A 22,473-nucleotide genomic window follows, 5' to 3' on the forward strand; every position below is an offset into this window, starting at 1 on the left:
TTGATCTCAATGAACTGTAGATCTCCGAGGTGATAATTATCAGTTTGACAAATTGGCTACTATAACACTATTTTTTATTAATGTTTGACCAGTTTTCTGGCTCTGCAGTCAGTATTGTAGTGTGTTGAATTGGATAAAAGGAAATTAATGTGTTCAAAATTCTGGAGATACGCTGTTGTTCCAACAAAATTGAGACATTGCTGTTAACTGTATTGGATTTGTTGATTATATTCAAGGATACTGTGACAAGAAGTGGTTGGAGAAACATTTGCACTTGCACAGTTGTGCGTGCAGGCATCTAATGGATATGATATTTTGCTTGCTGTTTTTTTTCCTTTCTATGTATATTTAAGAAATATACATGGTGCAGTTAGGTATCATTGCATACATCAGAAGTCAGCAGCTTTTATTTGCTCATAATTGCAGCGAGAAGCAAGTGTTTTGCTGCTTTGTTTGGAAAGAGTAATGTTGCCATCTAAGACATCAAGTTTCTGAAGATCCCTTTGTAGATGGGAATTGGAAATTGGGGGAAAAATGATGCTGGGATTCTTTCTGTGGAAGCACTGGTCAGTGTAGAAAAACAGAATGAAAGAATTGCCCATCAGTGAAATATTCCACTTTTACACATCAGTGGCTTACCTCTGTGTTAGTTCTCTAACTGGCCCTCCCATCACTGATTTGGTATTTCTATTAGCTGCATCTTAATGCAAAGCCCCAGAGGTGCTGCCCTTGGCAATGCCAGCTTTGTGTTGCTTTGGCACCAATGCACGTTGGATGGGAGTTTTCTTTTTGAAGGTGGGGAGGATGTAGGGATTAGTTATATATGCAAATAAAATAACCATCAGTTTCCTCTGTTGCTTATATCCTGTGTTTACTTCACATTTCTATTCCAAATGAAGGCTTAAATCTTTTGTAGTGTCATGCAGATTTTGGCTTGTAACATGGCCACTTACATAGTTTCAGTTTTCAGATACTGCCAGGCTTTTTTTTATTTAAAAAACAAAACAAAACAACCAGAACAAAATAGCAACACAGCAACAAAAAAAATCAAAAAGGGCAAATAGGTGAGAGAAAGTGTCTTTAATCGTCTTTATCAACTATTCTAAGCATTTAAAGTATCTAAATACAAAGACAGATTCAGATAGAGGCCAGTTAGAAGAGGTGTGTGAGGGTATGTGAGGCACTAGACTGTATTGCTGTTAGTCTCTTGGCCTTGTTTTTCTGTCAATCCAGTTTCTACTTGGTTAAACAAATAACAGGGTTGCAGGCACAAAGAAGCTTCAGCTTGGCAATCCCTTTGAGTGGGTATGAGATGGTGCTGCACATGTAGAAAGTTTGGCAGCTCTGCTCTGCATGAGAACCTTGCTTTTTTTCCCCCTGCATTTTCCCCTTTGTAATAGTGACACAAGCACTTATGTGGCTGTATTGGGAGCTGGTGGGAAATTATTTGTCTACCTGAAAAATAAAAATGAAGGGTTAATTACCATTTGAAGCTGTTCCCTGACCTGGCTCACCAAGCAGCTGTACAAATGGCTGTGTCATTGCAAGGGAGGGAAAGGATGAAGGTATGGATGTGTAATGGGGAAGGGGCTATTGCTTTTCACATTAGCACTGGGTCATGCTGGCTTGCTGTGTTTATTGCTCTGTCCCAGATCAGATTGCCCCCAGACCAGAACTGATTCTTTGCTTGAAAAGAACTGATCTCCTTCATCCAAAAAAATCTACCCTCAAACAAGATTTTGGTTACTTAAAATTCTCAACTGAGACTGCTTGTAAGCTTAAAAAAACGCTTCAAAAATTTTATTGTAACAGTTCAAAAACTATTACAGTGAGTGTAATTTATACCTGAATCCCAAACAAAAAAGAAAATGAAAACAAGAAAAAGCTTTGGTGCCTTTTTAACAATATTTTCTCTTTTCCTTCTCTTCCCATCACCTTTTGCTTTTATTTCATGTGTTTGGTTGTGGCTATTCCTTACGTTCTCCTCCTCATCCCACCTCTGCCTATCCACATCCACCATTTCATTTCACCTATACATCCTTAGCATGGCAAGGCACTGACCTGATGCATAATCACGTCTTGGCTGATGATGACCAATCAAGTCTAGACTCCTTGGGTCGTCGCAGTAGTCTTTCTCGTTTGGAGCCTTCAGACCTCTCAGAAGACTCTGACTATGACAGTATATGGACAGCCCATAGTTACAGAATGGGGTCTACATCTCGTAAGAGCTGTTGCTCATATATCTCTCACCAGAACTAATGCACTTCTGAGCTTTTTCTTAACAAATGCTTGTTGTATCACAGCCTGCTTTTCTTAGATGTTTTCTTGCTGTTCCTTGTCTCTTTAATGTGATATTTTAACAACTTCTGAGGGAGCTTCTGAAACTTCAGTTATACCTGGTGGAAGGCTCTATTGCCGATGCACATACAAATAAGTCGTTCTAAAAAGTGTATATCCTGCCAAGGATGATATTTCTTGAGAGTTTTTTAAGTGACAGATATTAATTTGTAGCTCTGAATGGTCTTTACTTCTGGTTTTGGTCAGTGTAGCAACAGGTCCTTTTTTCTTTTTTTTTTTTCTCCTTTTGAATACAGCACATTTTTGTATTTTGTACTGAAACCATACTGGCTTATGAGCTGAATGCCAGCAATATGGAAATACTTCAGTGATAGCTGTTGAATTTTCTACATATTATTAACAAAACATGGAGCTGGTAGTAAGAAAAATACGGTTTAAAATTAACAGTACAAGAGCTATGAAATCATTCAGATTCACATATCTGGCCCATTTGTTTGGAAAAGCGTTTGCTAATCCATGAGAACTTGTTTTTATACTGCTGTCTCTTTGTCGTTGCTTAGGCGTCTATATGAAGGATTGCACTGCTCTCCCTCTCACCCTCAATCTGGCGCTTGTCATGAAAACCCAGCAGTCCATGCTCATTACATGCAGTGTTTTGATAATCTCATATTACCCGTGGTCATATTGTCACTTTACTGTATGCAGTAGTGTGGCAGAAAACAGGGGTTAGATGTTTACTTGCCTGTTAAAATACACAGCTTTCAAATGACCATTCTTCCTGAAAAGACGAGATGAAAATCGTTCCTCAGCTGAAAGCTCAAGTGTTCAGCACCTGAAACTCTAGGTACAACTGCAATCAAACTGGCTTGTACAAAGTTCTTGAAAACAGAATGCTTGGCTTTTGGTTTTACTGTTTGGAGCATGTCTGTGACAGATTTTGTGTCTTGTAACTTTCCTCACGAGCAGGTTTGTTTTCAGCAACAGCTCTTCACCTACAATCATGTTGGCTTTTCAGAGAACTGTAACACCTTATACACAGCTGGTGGTCTTGAACCTGTACCTGGGGCATGGCTGGGGTGAAGTGTGTGTTCTGTCTTGTGGATGATGCAATTGGGATTGAAACAAAAATAAAGTGCTTTCCAAATCTTCTTTAGCATTAGAGAAAAGCAGATGATGAAAGGACAGAAATAGTTCTCATTTTCATCAGGATCTCTGAATGCAATTCCTCTATTCCTTTAAGTGTTATCCAGCGTACAACTATTACTCTGAGCAAATTCAGAGTAGTTATGATGCTGTTAATTGCTGCTTATTAATTGCTGCCTGGGGATTTGATCTCTCCATTTAAAAGTTTACAAGTAATTAATACCATCGTGCAGGTTACATGATCAGAAAGTTGGTAATTGCTAGATATGAATGATTACACGAGGTTATCTACATGGAGAAGCTATTTCAAAACACTTAATATTTGTAGATTTGCATTTCATCTTGCATTGTTTGATCACCTCCTTTATCTTTTATCACTGTTGCTTGTATATGAAGGCTTGACTAACAAAAGCAGTAATGCTTACTAAACAGAATTTTTAGGGGCACATCTTACTAGCAGTCGTATATTAACTGAATGGCCAGGAACTTGTATATGTTGAACTTTTTCCTAAGAGGAGGAGTGTTGCTTAGAGAAATGAAAAATGTGTGTGTGCTCCATACCATTCCACAGTGCATCTGTAAGCCACTTCACTTCCCTTTTTCCTTTGAGTTTTTGTTCTACATATATGGAAAGTTTGGATTGCTTTTTTTTTTTTTACCCTGTTAAGCTGTGGTGTTCCAGTTAAGTAATGTTTTCTGCATTAGATCAATGATAATTCTTTTATGTCTGTTTCATGTTATAGTGTAAAATAAGTTGGAAATACAGTTGCTGCACTTGAATTTCCATATCATGCAGAATGTTTTGTTGTTAAGATTTGAAGATTTTATTGACTTTCTATGCACCAAAGCTTTGATGGTTTACCACCATTAATTATTGTAGCACTTAAGTCATTAACTTTAGTTAAAGTTCATAATTACGATCTCTAACTTTATTACGTTTAAATCATGCGGTGTTACAGACCACTAACTGTTGTGAATTGATCAGAAGTATTACTGCAACATGCTTAAAAAAAAAAAAACCAACAAAAAAAAAAGCAAAGTGGAAATGGTGGTATTCAGTCCAAAGGTTCAGTGTTTCTATTTTTGTGGAACTTTAGTCATGGTAATAATAGTACCTTCTGTTTATGCAATTCTGTAAAATATATGTGTACAGTTACAAATATACTGGAAGGATGGAGAATCTGAGTTAGAAGGTAGGTTCAAGCCATTGTCAGCCCCTCTTCACATGGCTTACACAGTGTTCCCATGAATTGGTATTTGCTATAAATTGAAGCCAACGAGTATTAATAGCGTGTTTTGCATAATCTTGCCAAAACACAGTAATGTGTATATAGTGACGTAAAACATAGAAAAATTAATATATATTGTGCACTTCATTTGTGAATGGGAGAAGCCATTTTCAGTAGGTAACTGCCTTTTGAAAATACAAAATGGATGTATATCTGAATGTTGCATTGTACTGTACAGTATGCATATTGTTTGTGGTTGCATATATCAATTAAGTGTTTTGTTTTATATAAAAAAGGACATCTGTTATGTACAGTTGAAATAAATTTTGCATTTGCTAGACTGTGACTTTAATATTTAATTATTACACAGGGGGAAAGTACAGCGTAACTGGTAACTTAACACTTGACTCCCTTTTCTCCCAGTACCTCCTTTCTTCCCTCCCTTCTCCATAGAGGAATCAAATGCTGAAGTGAAAAAGCTTTTCTGAGTTGTGTATAATCTTTGTTTAATGTAATTGGCAACTGCAGGAAATTCCGTATAATGTGCAGTACGCGTCTTGGTGTTTATTTTCTAATAACTGTTCAGAAATTTTGTCACTCGTAGAACGCTTTTGTAGTCTCCCTCCCTCCTTAATCATCTTTTTTCATTTTCTGAATTGGTGTATTTTCAATAAAAGCACAGTTGAATAATTGGAACAATTTCAAATGTGCTACTGCAGAACCTGTTACCAGAGATACAGTTTATGAATATATTGATTTCTACAATGTTTCTACAACTTCATTCATTTTCAGGATTTTACATCGTACATTTTTCTCTGAAAGCAAGTCATCTTGTGCTTCTATTTTTAAAAAAAGTCATATTTGAGTGTTTTAAAGCAAAATAATCATTTAATAGATGTATTAATAGAACAAAATAGTTCTATCAAATGAACAAAATACAAAATCTAGTTCTGTTGAAAGGTCTTTTTTTTTTTTTTTTTTTTTTGCTATGACTAAAATTTAGGTTTAGCCCTCTGGTTGCATTTTTATTTGTATTGCTTAGTGAAAATGTAGTAAATGTTGTGGGATAACTCTTTAAAATTATTGTCTTTGAAAAAATTTGCCACTTCAAATAATATACCTGTCTTTCAAACTCTTCATTCTGTTCTGAAGTGACTGAAGTTTGGATGTGGAGATGTATGTTTATTTAAGTCTAATTATTTTCTTTTTATTCATCAAAATGTTTTGCTGTAAACTGCCTAGATCTGTCATTTGAGTCTTGTGGGTTCTTTCCTAGTTGTGAATTGCTGCTAGTTAAAAAAAAAAAACAAAAACAAAAACAAAAACAAAAAAGAAAACAAAAAAAAAACAACACCATTTTTGTGCTAGACTTTTTTTGCTACTTGAAGGTTTCACAAAGAAGTTGTGTATTTTTGCACAAGATATTTAAGGGCAGACTCCCTTTTGACTTCTGACAGATCTATAGCGTGAAGGATTGCCTTTCTTTTCCTCTCAATTCTTTTAATGTCAACACACACAGCTTGGAAGCTTTGACATCAAATGCAGTGAGAAACAGAAGATGAATTTTGCAGGTCTGCTTATCCACTTCAGCATCTTGAATGTGACTAATACAGTGAAAAACTGTGTTCTAAATAAGTGATTCTTATTTTCTGTTAAACATTTCCTTCCACAGGGAAATGATGTGTCTGAATACACCCAGTGGCTAACTTGTCTAAAAATTGTGTATGAACATGCATAGGTCGCTCTGAAAGCAATGCCTCCTGTTAATTTCCATGAAAGCTGTAACAGATACAAAGAGCACAATATTATTATTTGATAGAGCAAATTCTCAGCTACAGAACACTTTTTCAATAACGTCACCATCATTAGCTACTCATTTTTGCCATCAGTGAACAAGAGGCTCTGGGCAATGCATTTAATGGTCTGCATGACTGTCAGGAGCGTGGCTTGTCTTTCATGCTGCTGTCACCATTGCTGCAATGCACTGCTCAGTGCCTCAGGGTGCTCACATCTCACATCCACCATTTGTTGTCCATAAATGTTCAGTGCGTGTCTCTGAATGGCAGTTTTTTTCCTGCAGGGAGGAATTCTTTTGCACACCTTTGCCTCTTACACAGCTCTGTGTCAGGCACCGTGTGTCACATTGCCCCTCTGCTGCCATCTGTTGCAGGGCAACAACGTGTAATGGGGTATTGGTGGGAAGGTTCAACCCCTGCTGCTGAACCACCAATGTCCTCCTCTGACTTTGTGGGCCAACAAATAAGATAGGAGGCATTACTCTTCGGGCTGCCCTTGTATTTGTCTTTCAGTGGCAAGTCAGACTTCTGTCCTCTGAAACTTGAAATAATTTACATCTATGTAGCTTATGTAGAGAGCTTAGTAAAGTCGGTAGAAAACAGCTATACATCCGTAAATACTATTTCTAATTTTTGACCTTTTATTGTGCATTATTCACCCCCTTCCCCAATCATATTAAGGGTATGAAAAAGTATAAAATTGCAATTCTTTGAAGTTGTGCAGTAAAAACTCGATGGTCTGAGATTCTCAGGGTTTTGTTTGTTTGTTTGTTTTTTAAGTGAACCACCATCACTGCGAATCTAACTTTCTAGCTTAAAGTAGAACCTCATAATCTCTGGGAAGAAGGCAAACTCATAGCATCACTGTGAATGTAAAGTACCTGGGTTGTGCCTTCTGCTCAGAACGGCTAAGTGGAAGAAAGAGCTCTGTTCTCTGACTTATGAGGGGAGCAAGCTTTGAAACGAGACCTGAATTTAGCAGCATAAAGAATGGGAAATGAATACCCGCCTTCATATTGTTATTGGCTTAATGGGTTCATTTTTTTTTTTTTTTTTTAGACGTGCTGAGAACTGCTTGCTACTGACAGGCCTGCTCTGTGTGTCACGTGTGTGTGTTGCAAAGGCCTCAAGGCCTGGTGGGCTATATTACTGTTTGCTTGATTCTATTGGCTTAGCAAACTCAATCTCCAATTTAGGGTGCAGTATTGGTAAGAAGCACTGTAACCCTTTGTTTACCACTCTAGGGCTGGGAAATACTAAAGCTGAACCTTTACTTTCTTGCTGGCATCTAAGTGAAGGTTGAATGTCAGTGGTTTCTTATTTTGCCTTTGTCTTAATTACAAAGCACTCAACATGGGATTCTCATTCTTCCAAGATTCTGGATTTATAAGTTTCCCTACTGAAAAGTTATGGCAGCTTCCTCAGCTTTTATATTTCTCTGATCATGAAGCAGTCATTTGAGTTTGCTGCACATCCCTCTTCCTCCCTTCATTTAACATCTCCACCAAAAAGTAAAACAAAACTAAACCTCTCTAGTAAAGCTTGAGATTTTTTTTTTCCACTATAGTTATTTTTAACCTAGGACTTCTGGTTGAATCATCTCAGGAGATTTAGGAGCAGAATTTTTGGTGGTCAGTCGAACCTTCTCTTTTTGCCTGTTTGGCTTGGACTAGGGATTCTTGTGTGCTCAGTATCTAGGATTACTGAAGTTGTGACAACTTCCTGACCTGTCCTCTTAGTACAGCTCTGTGCACAGCCTGCAATGTACTCAAATGCAGCTCTCTCTTCAAGTCCTAGAGCTGTAGCTTGTAATCCTTTCTGAAGAGAAATAGTTACAAGGAGTCCCTGAGAAGCTGGTGGAGGCCGAAGGATTAGTATGTGGTATATTGCTGAATGCTAGTTACCAAGTAATGCTCTGTTTGAAGTTCATTCGAGATGCAGAAAAGAAATAAGGGCTTTAGGCATAAATGTTACAAAAAAAGCAGGACAATTACATAGCTTCATTTTGCTTTTTGAACTTAACACCTCAAATGGGACCTGACACATCAAACCTGACACTTCTGTGCATGTACTCAGTTGATAACAAGATCCTCCTTTGTTGCAGGATACATGACCTATGTGTTTGTGCCTTTGATAGTTAGCAAGTGCATACGGGGTTTAAAAAGCAACTTTCTGTTTACATGAGAGCAGTGAAGGTGAGGGTCACACTTGTGATGTCCTGAATTCTGCAGTAGTCGATATTCTGTGGCACAGGAAAGCCAGTGTTCGCATGAGCAGTTTACCTTGTGTAACTGTGTGTATGTGTATTGTGGGTCTCATTGTGTGTATAATGTTGGTGTTGGTTTTATTTTCATGAAGCAGTGTATTCTGTCTCAGTAGTATTGTTTATTGTACATGGATGAGGATATGCCAGTGTAGACTTTTACATGCATGTGTGTATATAACTGCATTGGATTATAAGGATTGATACAGAGACTCAGCATTTAGTAGTAGCTGGTGCCAACTAACATCCTGAAGTAACATTTCATTAAATGCAAAATGTTACGTCTCGGTCAAATGAAGCAAAGAGGTAACCAATTAATTAAAATAAACATAAGGTGACTTTTTTGCAGCTAAAGATTGATAGTGCAAACAAACATCCATGAGCCTGATTTGCTGTGCTTGTTTTGTAGATTGCTCCTTCCCTGCAAAATGAGGCAGGTTATTAATTCCAAAGTTTTTGTTCACTTCGCAAGATCAAGAATTTATGGCTTTCAAGGACGAGATTCTGTTCTCAGATGCTCAGTTGTCTTTATTCCATGAAGTTTGACCATCATGTACTGATATGTTTGATCTTTACTTTCAGGTTAAGGAAACTAATTTCTATGTTACAGATGTTTAAACAACAGTCTAATGAGCTTAATATGTGCTGCAAAACTATGTTCTCTACAAACTCATTGTTTAGAACACAAGACTGCAGCTGTTAGAAAGTCAGGATTTCCCAGTGAGCTTGAATTTCTTTGACTTGGTGTGCTGAGGTCAGATGTTTTATCATGGATTTTGAAAGAGAAACACTGTTATCACAAAACAGCTGTTCAGAGGGGGCTGTCTCCTGGAGGCATGTAACTCTGCCATACCTGTTGAGCTGTGCAAACAGTGCTGGAATGGAGATATTCTTCATTAGTAAAAACTCCTTACGGTGAATTGGTAGGCAAGCATACATTGTTAATACTTGTGTATTAGTCAAAATATGCAAGAATTTTAATGTCTTATCTATGGTATTTGAATTCTAAACAAATGTTTAGGCAGCAGTTTACAGCCCATCTTTAAAAAATTTATTGCAGTCTAAGTAGTGTTTTTAGAGTACATACTTTATGAATGGATGCACAGCAATTGGATTCTTCTATTATGAGCTACACCGTTAGAATTTGTATGAATTATCTTAATATTAAAAACTGTAACGATTATAGAAAGTATTCTGAAGATGTTAGAAGGTTTTGACTGTTTGTTAAGCCATTAAGTACTTCTGAAAGCTTATTTTAAAATATGGTGGCTGTATTACATTTATGTGACTAAAAGATTGTCTTAAAGCATATGTGCATGTTTGTGTCTATACACATATGCAGTTGTGTTGTTTGTGGTGTTCTGGGGAAAATGTTTTTAACTTTTCTGTCATTGTACCATTTTGGATTTGTATCAATGTGAGATCAGAATCTGTCCTTGAGGCTTAAATTGCTACTTCTTAATCATGATTATCTTTCCCTGACTCAGCTATGGTGAATTTGTATAGATCTTGCTGATAGTTGACCAGTGCCCTATTCACTGAACTGTGTAGCATCCCCATCAATAATGCAGAGGAGTTATCATCACCAGGATGGAAATGTTAGACTATAGTTTTTAATTGTAAGGCTGTGGTTTCGAATATAAAAACATCAGTAATCTGTGTGTATGAAGGGAAGGGGGGGAATTGAAAGTGATATACCTTGGTCATGCGGGTGTATTGTGCAATGAATGAAATGATGATTAAAATTCCCCAGTGCTGCTTGCTAGCTTCTCATTTTGTAATCTATTTTTACAACAGGTTCCCGCAAAGAATCAGCTCCTCAAGTCCTGCTTCCAGAAGAAGAGAAAATCATTGTAGAAGAAACTAAAAGTAATGGTCAGACTGTTATAGAAGAGAAGTAAGAGAACATTTAATGAATGATAGATTGAAACCGTAAACTTTGCACTTCTCTTCCTCCTCCCATTTCTTACTGCAATGTGCATGGTATATAAATAGAAGGGGATGTAGGTGCTTGGAGTATGCTGCCAGTCCTTGTGAGTGCAGTTGGCCTTCATTTAAATGCTTGTTGCCCAACTTCTCTGCAAATGGTACTCAGTTTATTCCTTTTATGCCCCGGAATGTTATGCTTCACTTGTAAATAGTTTTTCCAAGTGCTTTAAGATTTCATTATTAAATTGATGTTGTCTTTCTAGTTGGCGTGTGGTGTCATTCTGTTTTCTTTTGTTAAGGTGCATTTTAGAAGTTGAATATCTTCCTGTTAAAGAAAGCTATAATATAGGAACTACTGTAGGTCAGTATGTGTTTGAGGGGTGTAACCTGTTCAGAGAAGCTGATGGTGGGCCCTTGCTGCTGTTAAAGAATATAAATCAGGATGAGAGAATTTTTAACACAAAGTTGAACAGATTTCACTTAACAGTTTTGTCTAATAGTAGATTTAAACATCATTTTGAAAATCATTGTAACAGATGATCTTTTTTTCATTTTAGAAGCCTTGTTGACACAGTATATGCATTAAAGGATGAAGTACAGGAGTTAAGACAGGTTAGTAACTTGCTACATATATAGCAACATGGAGAATGGAAAGATAAGGCTTGTTATTGAAACAAATGCAGGTTGTAAGTTGATTTAGTTTGATAGGAATTAACTCTGATTTTGGACTAAATTCATATCTGAGATTCAATTTTAAAAGTAAGCAACACCAATTTGAGAGATAGCCACCATCTTTTGTGGTTGTCATTAGTAGCCTTTGGGAGGAGCATGATGTATCCTGTGTCTAAGGGGATTTAGTTATGTTTCATTGATTTTTGGATGCTACAACTTTTGAAATGTTTAAAGCATTAAATTGAGCTCTGGTGTATTGCAAGCAAAATAAGTACGTAGAGACTGAAATTGCATTTGCTCTTGATTTTTAATAATATAATTATTTGGATTTACTTAGGCTTCGATTTACAGTCTTCCAGTAACCTGAACACCTCCTACAAATACTCATTTCAGGAGTTAGAATCCTGTTCTCTGCCTATCATGTGCCTTTTTTAATGAGGTCCAACCCTAGGGGTAGCTTAGTGTGCTTGTTTGTCATGTGGGAAATTGCAGTATATTACACTTCAGTTGCTAGTATGGAAGTTGCAGCTGATATTCTAAGCATGTTTTATATATCCAAATGAGTTACTGTAAAAATCTTTTATTGACAGGACAAAGCCTGTTTAAACCATATTTATATGCTACTTTACATACTCAGTTCTCAAAACTGGTGAAAAAGAATTGAATTAACCCATTCTCCAATGCGTGAATTTGCAAACTGATTTTAACTGAAACCAGATAAAATCTCCTGTGTTAAAGTAAAATGTGTTTGTATTCAAATTACTTCAATTTTTGAGCTCTAAATGTGTATCTGAATTCTTTGCCCATCTGTAAATATTCCCAGTATTTTTAAGGGTGTTATGCCTGTTTCTTGAAACAAGACGGTTGATGTATTTTTGCTGTTTTCAGTCTACATTGAAACATGTATTCTAGGTTTGTAAATTTTGCAGTCTTTTTAGAAATACAGTACAAGTAATATTAATAATTCAGTAATATTTCTGTGGCCTGGCTGCTTCTGTACAAAGGGTAGAAGTTCTGCCTCATTGAGGCTGTGCTGATGTCTCTGTGATCCTAAGCAAAAAGTCACCCTCTCTTGAACTTACAGCTTCTTTTTTTTCCTTTTCAAATACACTTTGTAATCTGGCATCTTCCAAGGCCAAGACTTATTAAAGGCCACCTTTGTTTTCTTGTAGTATCAGGGATGTTAGCTTAGAAGACCATTTTTGGTCTGCTGTTCTGATGTCACCAGGTGGAGAAGTGGCAAAAATAATCTCTGAGCTGGGAAGGTCTTAAATGACCCCAAAGTTCATGCATAAAAGCTGTCTGGGAGTACATGGTGGACTAGTTGGTGTAGGTCCAAGTTTGAACCACAACATAGGATCCTTCTCATAGTGGTTTCCATCAGTTATTCATCACTTGTTCTTAGTAGTACATTCCTGAATTGGCAACAAGTGAAATTGTCTGTACTTACAAGAAAAGGTTGAAATTTCTTGAGTTCTTCAAAAATTTGAGGAGGGAATGTAGGCAACTGCCATCTTGTTCTGTTTCTTGAAATTTCTGTAAATGACAGCTGATGGGAGTCCAGTGGGACCCCTGGATTGCACACCTGCTTGTGTTAAACACCCGTAGACCCTTTGTCTTGAGGGCCTTGTCTCATCTTCAGTGGGGTTGCTTCTCCACTGTTGTCAGCATCAGCTTGGCCTCTTCTGGATTAACAAATGGAAGAATTGCTGTGATTTGGTCAGAAACATCCTTACAGTCTTGTTGTTTGTGGTATTTTGGTGCATTAGTGGATATTCTCAGCACTGGTCTTTGGTGAAATTCAGAATCGTCTTAGATTATTGGTATTTGTGTGTGTTAAACTTCGGTCACAAAACACTTGTCAGAGAACATAACAGTTTTTGAGGTGGTACTTTCAACTGTTTGCTTACTCACTGAAGGAAGCTAATATGCATTAAGCTTTCAGATGCTTTTCTAGGATTTTAAAGCTAGGTATAATTACAGGAAGTTCTTAGGGGGATACTTATTCTACTGTTGTTGCTCTGTTTCCGTCCTCCATTGACAAGAGACATTCTGCTGCTGTTGGTTAGTTTTGGGCAGAAGAATTCAAGATTACTGGCCATTTGTTACTGGCACTTGCATTATGAAGGACCCTCAGGTCCTTCAAATAAATAGCAAATAGTTCAATCTCTGTTTTTAGTTTTGCTGTGTGAAGCAACTGTCACGTGTTAACTTTTATTAAAATTGTACTTGTAAACAGCTAATAACACACTTCTGAATTTGTAATTGATAGTGTGTGTGGTCAGAAAAGATCTTTTCTTAAAACAAAACGAAAAAAAACCCACCAACCCTCAACCCGAAACTAATAGTTCTATCTCTGTTAAACAGGACAACAAAAAGATGAAGAAATCATTAGAAGAAGAACAAAGAGCTCGCAAGGACTTGGAGAAGCTTGTTAGAAAAGTTCTAAAGAACATGAATGATCCATCTTGGGATGAAACCAATTTATAACTATTTTTTTTCTTTCTATTGAAAGACCAGTTGTAAAACTGAGCTGGGAAGCCTTCTGACATTAGTCAGTGTTGCATCAAGAGCACTACAAAACAGGATTTAACTGGATCTGGTGATTTCTTGCTCTGAACATATAGAAACAGTCAAGCCATTCACTGAAGCAATCTGTACACTAGGTGTTGGAGACTGTGGATCCTGAACTCTACTAAACTTAATTTGTTTGCATCTAAATTACCTCATTTTGCAGAAAGTGCAGCATCTGACTAAAAGTCCATGTTTTTCAGTGGCTTTTTAATTAAATATATATATTTTTCTTGTAAATATCTGTAATTTTGAATGCATATGTGGTTGGTATATCAGGGCTGATATGTTGTTTTTTTCCTTCTTGTTCTTACAACGGTCACAAGTGTTAGAAAGGTGGCAGTACTGTCTTAGCTAAGAAGGGTCAGAGTTCTTTGTGGCTAATTATGGATTTGCTCCAGAATGCTCACTCGTCACACATGCAAATTTAAAAACTTGTTTTTCCTATTGACCAGTGTATTTAAATCCTTTCCTGTTATTTATCTCTGCACATACGTTTGAAGCAGTTTACAATTGCTTAGAAACAGTATTAAACTACAGGAAATCGTTTATTGATGGTGGAAACAAAATTTAACGACACTAATGCCCACGATTTATGTTCATGTACTTTCATTTGGCAGACTAATCTGTTGTGCTTTGGCCACCAGAAGACTGATGTACTTGCCTGCTTTTTGACTGTGATTTTTAGGTGTTTATGTACTACTTTTTTGTTGTTGTTGTGCTTAAGCATACAGCTGGCTGGTAATTTAATGGATCATACAGTTTGTTAAAGCAAAAAAAAAAAAAAAATCAATCTAATCCATAATTTTGTGAATAAATTGTTGCTATTTATTTTTTATGGTCACAACAATTAAATTCTAGCTAACTTTTTTTTTTTTTTTTTTTGCATAAGGTGCATGGGCCAGGGCAAACTTCACTCAGAGCTTTGTTTTTTTTCACCACTGTTTAAGATTTGGGTTGGAATTCCCAAAGTGTGGATGTAGTCGTTCCTTTCCCACCCTGTTTTCTCAGCATACTGCTGGTTTCTGTCCTGCTAGGAGTTAAATGGAAACAATTTGGAAATACGATTTTTTTTTTTTCATCGTACTGTAATTCATTTTTTTTGCATCACTGACAGATTGGGAAATGCATATCATGAACATACCTGAACATTTTTATTCCCTAGTCTGCTAGGTGCAATTACCACAATCTGTTTCTTTTTTTAAAGTAGGAGATGCTACATCACCACAAATGCTGAACTTCATTTGGAGCACTTAAAATACCCATTCAAGCTCATTGTAAGAGTCCCCTTGATTTCAGCAAACTGTGGGTCACACTGTAGGTGGTACAGCTTTCTCAGGAGTTTTTCTTCACTTGACAGCAGATGTGCAGGTATAGTGCAGACCCAAGTTGCACCTTTTGCCATCTTGATTTTCTGCTGCCCGTTAATTCTCCTTAAGTGTAAGCAAATGTTTGTGTAAACTGTAATGAATTGATGCCAAAATGGTTAGGGTGGTAAAAATTATCGTGCATATTGTGAATCTAATGAAAAAATGCTCTTAAAGCTGTTCTTTCTAGAAAAAATGTGAATAGCTTTCTCTTTTTTTTTAATAGGAAAAAACATTAATGATTACATTACTGCAGAATTCAGTGAGAATGGGTACTTAATCTGAACTACTTGTCTGATTTTAAAAGCTGAATAGATCTGTAGTGTTTTCATCTGTGTTCCTCTGATTTCTTCCCTTAGTTCTAAAGGAGCAGACTGGGTAAGAAAACTTGAGAATGTCTGCAATATCTAGTTAAATATACTCACTGAACTTTAGGGTTTTGGCAGTTCTTGATCGCAAAATCTTTTCCTAGCAAAATCTTAGCAGTTGCACAGAAATGTGTGCTGGCATTTACAATGATCTTCATCCTTAGAAAATAGTCTTGCTAAAAGCTAAGTGATATTAAGCCCTGCAAATTCATGGCTAATTGGCTAAATTTAGGGTCGAGAATGACATAATTAAAATTTTGCTAACACTTTTACTTCTGACATCAAAGCTGTTCTCAGATTGAGTTTTAACTTTCAATTGTGCGTTATGTGAAAGGACATTCCAGAGGAAGTATAAAAGGAGAACATGAATCTTAGCAGTATTTAGCAAATTTTAACTCAGGAACAACTTGGATCATAACACAACCTTGTTTTACATCGTATTGTAAAGAGTAGCATTGCTGTGTAAATTTGCTGACACGTAGTACCTGTGATTAAGATAATTTCTGACAGTACCCCTATACTGATATCTAATGAACATGCCTTAAACACTGGGATCAAGCAGTTGTTAAATATGACCAGAACCTGGGGACTGATTTTATTTGAGGTGGATTGGGATGATGAATTTTTACAAAAAAAAAAAAAAAAAGAAAAAAAAGAAAAAAAAGAAAAAGAAAAAGAAAAAAAAGATTAAAAAACAAACAAAAAAAACCAACCAACCCAAACCCACCTAATATTATATGTAGCTCTTGTCCTTAGCTCTAGCACAGAGAGCGAGATTCAGGCTTTTGGGAACCAAGGAATATCTGAACGTTTTTCTTTTACAATTTGTTATACTGTACATAGAGTGTAAATTTCGCCATGGACCTTCTGAATTGTTGGAAACTTTATGTAAGCATGGATAAAAGGGGCACTGTTTATTTAACCTATTGAAGGGTTATTTCTTTGCTCTCATCATTTAGGGATGAGGAGATGAAGCCATTTCTTATCCTGTAGATGTGAAGCACTTTCAGTTCTGAACTGTCCAAAATGTAGCATAACATTTCTCTGTACTTATTGATGTATGCGTGTTTGTCTCACCATGTCATGGCATCTTAAAGATTAAACAACTGACTGCCTTTGTATAAACTTTCTTAATGCCAATTATTTAGTGCATTTAGGGTGTCTGTTTACAGTGTCTGTGGAGAAGTCAAGTTTAGCTTAGACATCACGATAATATCCTGGTATCGACTACTAAAGTGTTCATGCTACACTGTTGTAATTAAACCATGGTTTTCCCCCTACCTAATGAAGTGTTACATTTAATCTAGCGCGTGGCTTATGAGGTTGAGAAGGAATACCTGTTGGTTTTGTTCTTTTCAAATTACTTTTCATAAGAAATAACTCTGCTGTTTAGTAGCCAGAATACTGTCTTGAAGGGGCCTTTTCGTCATCCTTTATACCAGCAAATCAATGCCTTGAAAACAAAACCAAGCAACAGTTGTTGAGAGGGGTGTGAGCCATTTGCTTAAAGAAAGTGTCAGTCTTTCAAAAAGACATTTGAAGGGGTTAATAACTGAGCTTAGATTTGTGAAATAAAACATCTGTTTCAGCTCAGTCCAAGGAGGTATTCTTAGAGAATAAGAAGAGGACTTGAAGTGGAGCATTGTACAACTTCTCTTTGAAGAAAACCTTTTTCCTGCTCTTCTCTTGGTTCATCATTGTAGAAGTAGAAAGAAGGTTGTTTGTTTAGTGACAATTTGAAATCCACATTTACTTTCCTTACTGTGTTGTTCCTCCCACCATCCCCTTTTTGTGTGTTTTTTGGGTTGGCCTTACTTTGTTGCCACATCTCCACTCAGTCACTCTTATGTTCCTTGTTAGGAGATGGGGGAGAGAGTAAGATGGAGCAGCTTGATGGGTTGAGATAACGACCGTGGGATGACTTAGCAGTCATTTCAGGCACATCAATTTATTGCCAATTAAAAATAGGGGTGAGTGGTGAGGAAGAACAAACTAAAAACACCTTTACCCAAGCCCTCCCTTCTCAGTCTCAACTTTACTCCTGGCTCTTCTACCTTCCCTCCACTGTCTTTAGTGGTGCAGATTGGGCAGGGAGTTGGGAGTTGCCATCTGTCCATAGCAGTTCCCCCCACACTCCTTTCTCCTCATGCTTTTACTTCAGTTTGGGATCCTCCATTGTCTGCAGCATGGAGGTCTGCCCTGATGGACTGCAGGGAAGCAGCCCGCTTTGCCATGATGGTCTTCAAAGCCTGTGGGGCCAATCTCCATTCTGGCATTTGGAGCACTCCTTCCCACCCCTCCTGTGATCTGTATGTTTTGCAGGGTTGTTTTCCTCAGTCTTTCCTCAGAGGTACTACCAGCCTGGCTGATGGTCTCACTGTGTCCTGTAGTGGGCCATTGTGCAGCTGGCCAGAACTGAGCGTATCCGTTCCGCATGGCCCCTGGCCTCTTACACAGATCACCCTTGCAGACCTTGGTGCCACCAACTTGCTGTGTAAACCCAGGTGCTTTTAGTAACACCCAGGAGCAAGCGGGTTCACTGGGATTGGGAAATGTCCCCAGTACACCAAAACTACTGGCGAGTTTGGTAGAGGTAGGTGCACCTTATGGCAGAGTGGGAAATAGTAGCCTGGTAGGAACATATTAGGGATGTTTGGCACTGTGTGCTTTGATAGCTATGGGAGTATGTCAGTGCTGGCCACCCTTCCTTCAGGCAGCGCTGAACCTGGAGCTGAAGATGATACTGCAGGCTGTGCTGGCAGAAGCCACAGATTGAAAGCAGCAGATAGAAGACATGCTGCTGCCAGCACAGCACAAAGTTATTTCTGCTCGCATTGTGATGGGTTTCTGAGGAAAGACTAAAAAGATCTTGGGATGCTTTTCACTACAAATGACTGCAGCTGTGCTAGCATTTCTAATTTAAGGCTATGCCTCCGATCTGCTGCTATTTGTCCAAGGGGTATCTAATTTGTGTCCTGTTGGATCTGCTGCACAAAATAGGCTCAGACATTTAGGCACAGAACCCAGTATAACCCAATTGTTTTTGACTCTTCTGCTCTATCTGATAGAGCAATGGATGGGTAAAGAGGAAGCATGAATCTTCTGTTAATTATAGGAGTGAGAGGCCTAAAATCATCGGAGGATATGTTGGCTGAAATGGGAGATGCAGATGAATTGTGTATGTGTTTGCATGGAGTTTGCCCTTAGGAGAGGAAATTTGAGATGGATTTGCTCTGCAAGGCATGCTCTGTAACTGGGAGAAGGGAGGTGGACTTGCTGTGTTTCACCTGGTGTGCTCTGTGCTTCAGCTTTCTCCTGTAATGAACCAAGTATAATCTTGGGATGGTAGTTGAGCCTGGGCTTGGGGCTAAATCAGCCTTCTGAGCTCTTCATTAATTTATGTGGCCAAATTCTTATGTTAGAAGAAAATGAGAGCAAAAGTTCAATGAATTACTGTGAGCAGTGACAATTTTATTGCTATTTAAATAGTAAAAATCGGAGCTGAAACATCCGTATGTTTGAATAGCCAGGGGATGTGGTAGTTCTCTGGTTTATTTTTTCCAATTAATCATTGAGAGCTGATCCCTTCAGCTTACCTGATCTGGCTATAAGGCCAGAAGATCAAAAGTGTCAGGTGCTTCCTCACCAGAATTTGTCCATCTGAATGATGGGTTTTACCATAGTGCTTTATCAAACATCTGCAGTGGAACCACCCTTAGTAGCCAGAGGCTAATGGCAGAGCTCCCAGCTGCACCAGCAGCCTGATAGGTCTTGTCTGTTCAAACAATCTGCAGGAGGGTTGTACCGAGTTTAACCAGTGCATCAGCAATGGTGTAATGCTAATGACAAGTGAAAACTATGATCAACGTTGGTCTAAAGGATTTCCCAGCTCCCACCCAAAAGGCTGTGCTGCTGTGGGTGGAGCCTGGAGCGGCGCTGGTATGGAGGAGCAGGTTGTCTGCTGGAGGAAAGGAAACAAAATGGGCATTACCCGAAAGCAGACTTCTATGACAGGGTCTTTTGCATCTCATTTACTCTGACAGACTCAGTGCAAGACTCCTGTGTCTGGGATACAGTTTTTCAGGGATATCTGGTGCACACAGTGTGTCCTACCCTGCACCTTGCCCCCTGCATCACAGTGAGGGCTGGAGATGAGCTTTGTCTACAAATGCTGCATGGGAAGAACGTCCTTCAATTTTGAGGGGCTTTGTGTGCTTAGACAACAAGTGGACCTGGGTACCAAGAGGAATTTTTCCTACTTGTGGAAAAAAAGAAGAAAGCAGATGACTAAGTTACATAATCTAGTGATTAGATTAATGTGTTGTTATTCTGTGAAAGTAACTAAGAAATGGATTTGAGAATCTTGAGTTATTCTCATCGAACAGGTTTGGTTTCTGGTTGAATGGAGGACTTGGTGCATGGAAATATTTCTGTGCCCAGTTTTTGGGCTACAAAGCACATTCATCGATGATCAAATTGGAGGGCATCACACCTGAGGAGCTGCCATGGATGGCTGCACAAATCAGCACTGCATAACGTGCCTGCTGCTGGCTGTGATGGGGGAAGCTGTTCTGAAGGAACATCAGGACTAAACTAAAACACTCATCACCATGGTACAAAGCATAGTGGAATCTGCTCCTGGAAATGGTTGTTCTTTTTGCTGTTACTTTGAAGGCAGTGAAGGCTTCCAGCGTAGCAAAAATTGTATTCCAGTTATTTTTGCTCCTGTCAGTTTGTAGCCTATTGAAATTCTATTAGAAACGTCTTTTAAAACGATCCAGATCAGGAAGCAAAGTGAAATCAGATTTTGAAGCAGTGACTGGGGAAACATTTGCCTGAAAGGAGCAGCATGCGCTTCTCTCCCCATTCCCAATGGCCTCCTGTTCATCGAGTGTCAGATCTCATCAGCATCTACCATGGGATACTCACAGTGATCAGTTACACCCTTTGCCAGGCAGAGGACAAGCTGCTCAGAAGCATCTGTGCAACAGAAACAACATGGGACGGGAGGAAAGGTTGTTTCTGCCTAAATAGTGATGTGTGCGTGTGAGGCTGGAGTGTCCTGCACAGATCCAAGGTGCTGTGTGTGTGTGTGCTGGAAGGATTCCTCTTGGCAATACAAAAAAAGCAGAGACTTGAACAGAGCGGTTGAACCATGGCATAGCAATGGTTGCCCTTTGTGTTGTGCTCCACATCAAGGGAATGGCAGTCAGCTGGTTTGTATGCAGTTAAATTAGGTGGCCTCATGCAGAGGGGCACGTGGGCAAGGAAACTGGGAGCTGTGACACAGGACTGGGCTCTGTGGTAAGAGAAGGACAGTGATAATGCCCTTTTCTTTTTATCCCATTGGGGGAAATGCTGGTACAGTCCTTCAGCATGGCAGCACGTCCCATATGCTTTGTACACTGTGAAGAACGTGAGTGTGAAAACTTGTGCATGATGTGACAGACAGGCTTGGGGATGCTCAGAACCTGAGCTGCTGGAAGGGGTTTGAACCACAGCCATTGTTTGAGGTAAAGGAACGAAAAGGGCTGAAAATACCAGACAATCCACAAGTATGATCCCAACAAGGGTGGAAACATTGCATCTTCAGGGCGCTAAGCTGCTCCTGCTGTTTTCTGCTGTTTCTGCTCTGAGTTTTGCCTCCTCTGATGATGTCTACGACACTGGAACACCATGTGACTTCACTGTGGGAAGAAGGTTGGGAATGAGGTCCTGAGCACCTTGGAAGCAACTCAAGCTGCATCAAATGCTTTGGTGTTTTCTCTCACGCAGAAGCATTAGGTTTCTCCTTCACTGCTTCCATTCGTGTCCAGGTGGACCTGTGGATTTCCAGAAACTTGCAGATCTAGCGTTGCCAACAGAAAAACAGCAAGGTGTTCTCCATGTGCAAGCTTTTAGTTTGTTCATCCTCATAGCAAGTTTCCTTCCGGTCAAGTATGTGAACTACACTACATCAGGCAACAGCACAGATGCTAAGCACTTGGTCAGATTGTTGTCTTCAACCTATCCAACAAGAAAGATTTTCAGGTAGGGTTGAAATGCAGTGACAAATCTTACTCTGCTCATACACCCATTTTGCTGTATTTGCAGTATCTATAATGGCTCCATGACTGATCATAATGATGTGCTGTCAGCTTTTGGCTTCCTTTAAAGAGCATCCTCTACAGAGCTTTTCACGTCTGATTGATATTGATTCATGAGATTCAAGAACTCAGTCCCTTTGCCAAACGTGGTTGAAGTTCACCTGGACTTTCAAAACTTGTTTAGGTTGAGAGGGGGTATGGGAAGCAGGTGAGCTGGCCAAGTGGCTCCTGGTACCACAGGAAGGCAGTGTCAAATGGTGTATGCAGACTTGGAATGGAGCAAGTAATTGCTCATCGCTCTTGAAACAACTAAAAATAATACGACAGATCTGGTCCACATCAAACACAACGGTTTTATGGGGCAGAAGGCAACTGTACGTATGAAAGAGTTGTCTTTTTATTGCCATTTCATATCTTACTGAAAATGCCACTTTTCCTGGCATTTCATTCTGAAGCAGCATTTTTCCCCAAGAAGCAATGAGTCAAGACTTAACGCAGCACCCACCAGGGCAGTGCTGTCTGGGGATATCAGCAAGCAGAAATGATTCCCAGTATCACGCACGGCTCAGCACCCTGTGCCTCCTGATGGCCAGAGGTCGTGCTTTTGGGCAGCCGTGAATGTTTGCAGTTTTGCTAAAATCCCCTTATAAAGCCAACAGCTCTTTGCTTGTTTAATTGCCAAATTCTGCTTTAAGAACAGCTGCCCAATAACTTCGGAATAGCGTTGCTGGGTGCGATGCCCCGGGGAGCT

General features: G+C 38.8%; 1 protein-coding gene across 5 annotated transcripts in view; it reads left to right on the forward strand.

Moving 5' to 3' along the window:
- The window catches only part of ARHGEF7 (Rho guanine nucleotide exchange factor 7), a 106,040-nt gene extending 91,225 nt beyond the window's left edge, over positions 1–14,815 (forward strand). For 3 of the 5 annotated variants that reach the window (XM_042809626.1, XM_042809628.1, XM_042809627.1), the window contains 3 exons: positions 10,527–10,626; positions 11,216–11,270; positions 13,698–14,815. In XM_042809626.1, coding sequence (XP_042665560.1) covers positions 10,527–10,626; positions 11,216–11,270; positions 13,698–13,820 — 278 coding nt within the window. In that variant the 3' untranslated portion in view covers positions 13,821–14,815. Of the gene's footprint in view, positions 1–2,044; positions 2,222–10,526; positions 10,627–11,215; positions 11,271–13,697 lie in introns of all 5 variants that reach the window. The other 2 variants (XM_042809629.1, XM_042809630.1) reach the window with 1 other exon arrangement.
- Positions 14,816–22,473: the final 7,658 nt, after the last annotated feature.

The sequence above is a fragment of the Centrocercus urophasianus genome, unplaced genomic scaffold (genome assembly GCF_019232065.1).
Source record: "Centrocercus urophasianus isolate 14NV4802_14NV808 unplaced genomic scaffold, USGS_Curo_1.0 seq_12, whole genome shotgun sequence".
NCBI classification, from domain to species: domain Eukaryota; kingdom Metazoa; phylum Chordata; class Aves; order Galliformes; family Phasianidae; genus Centrocercus; species Centrocercus urophasianus.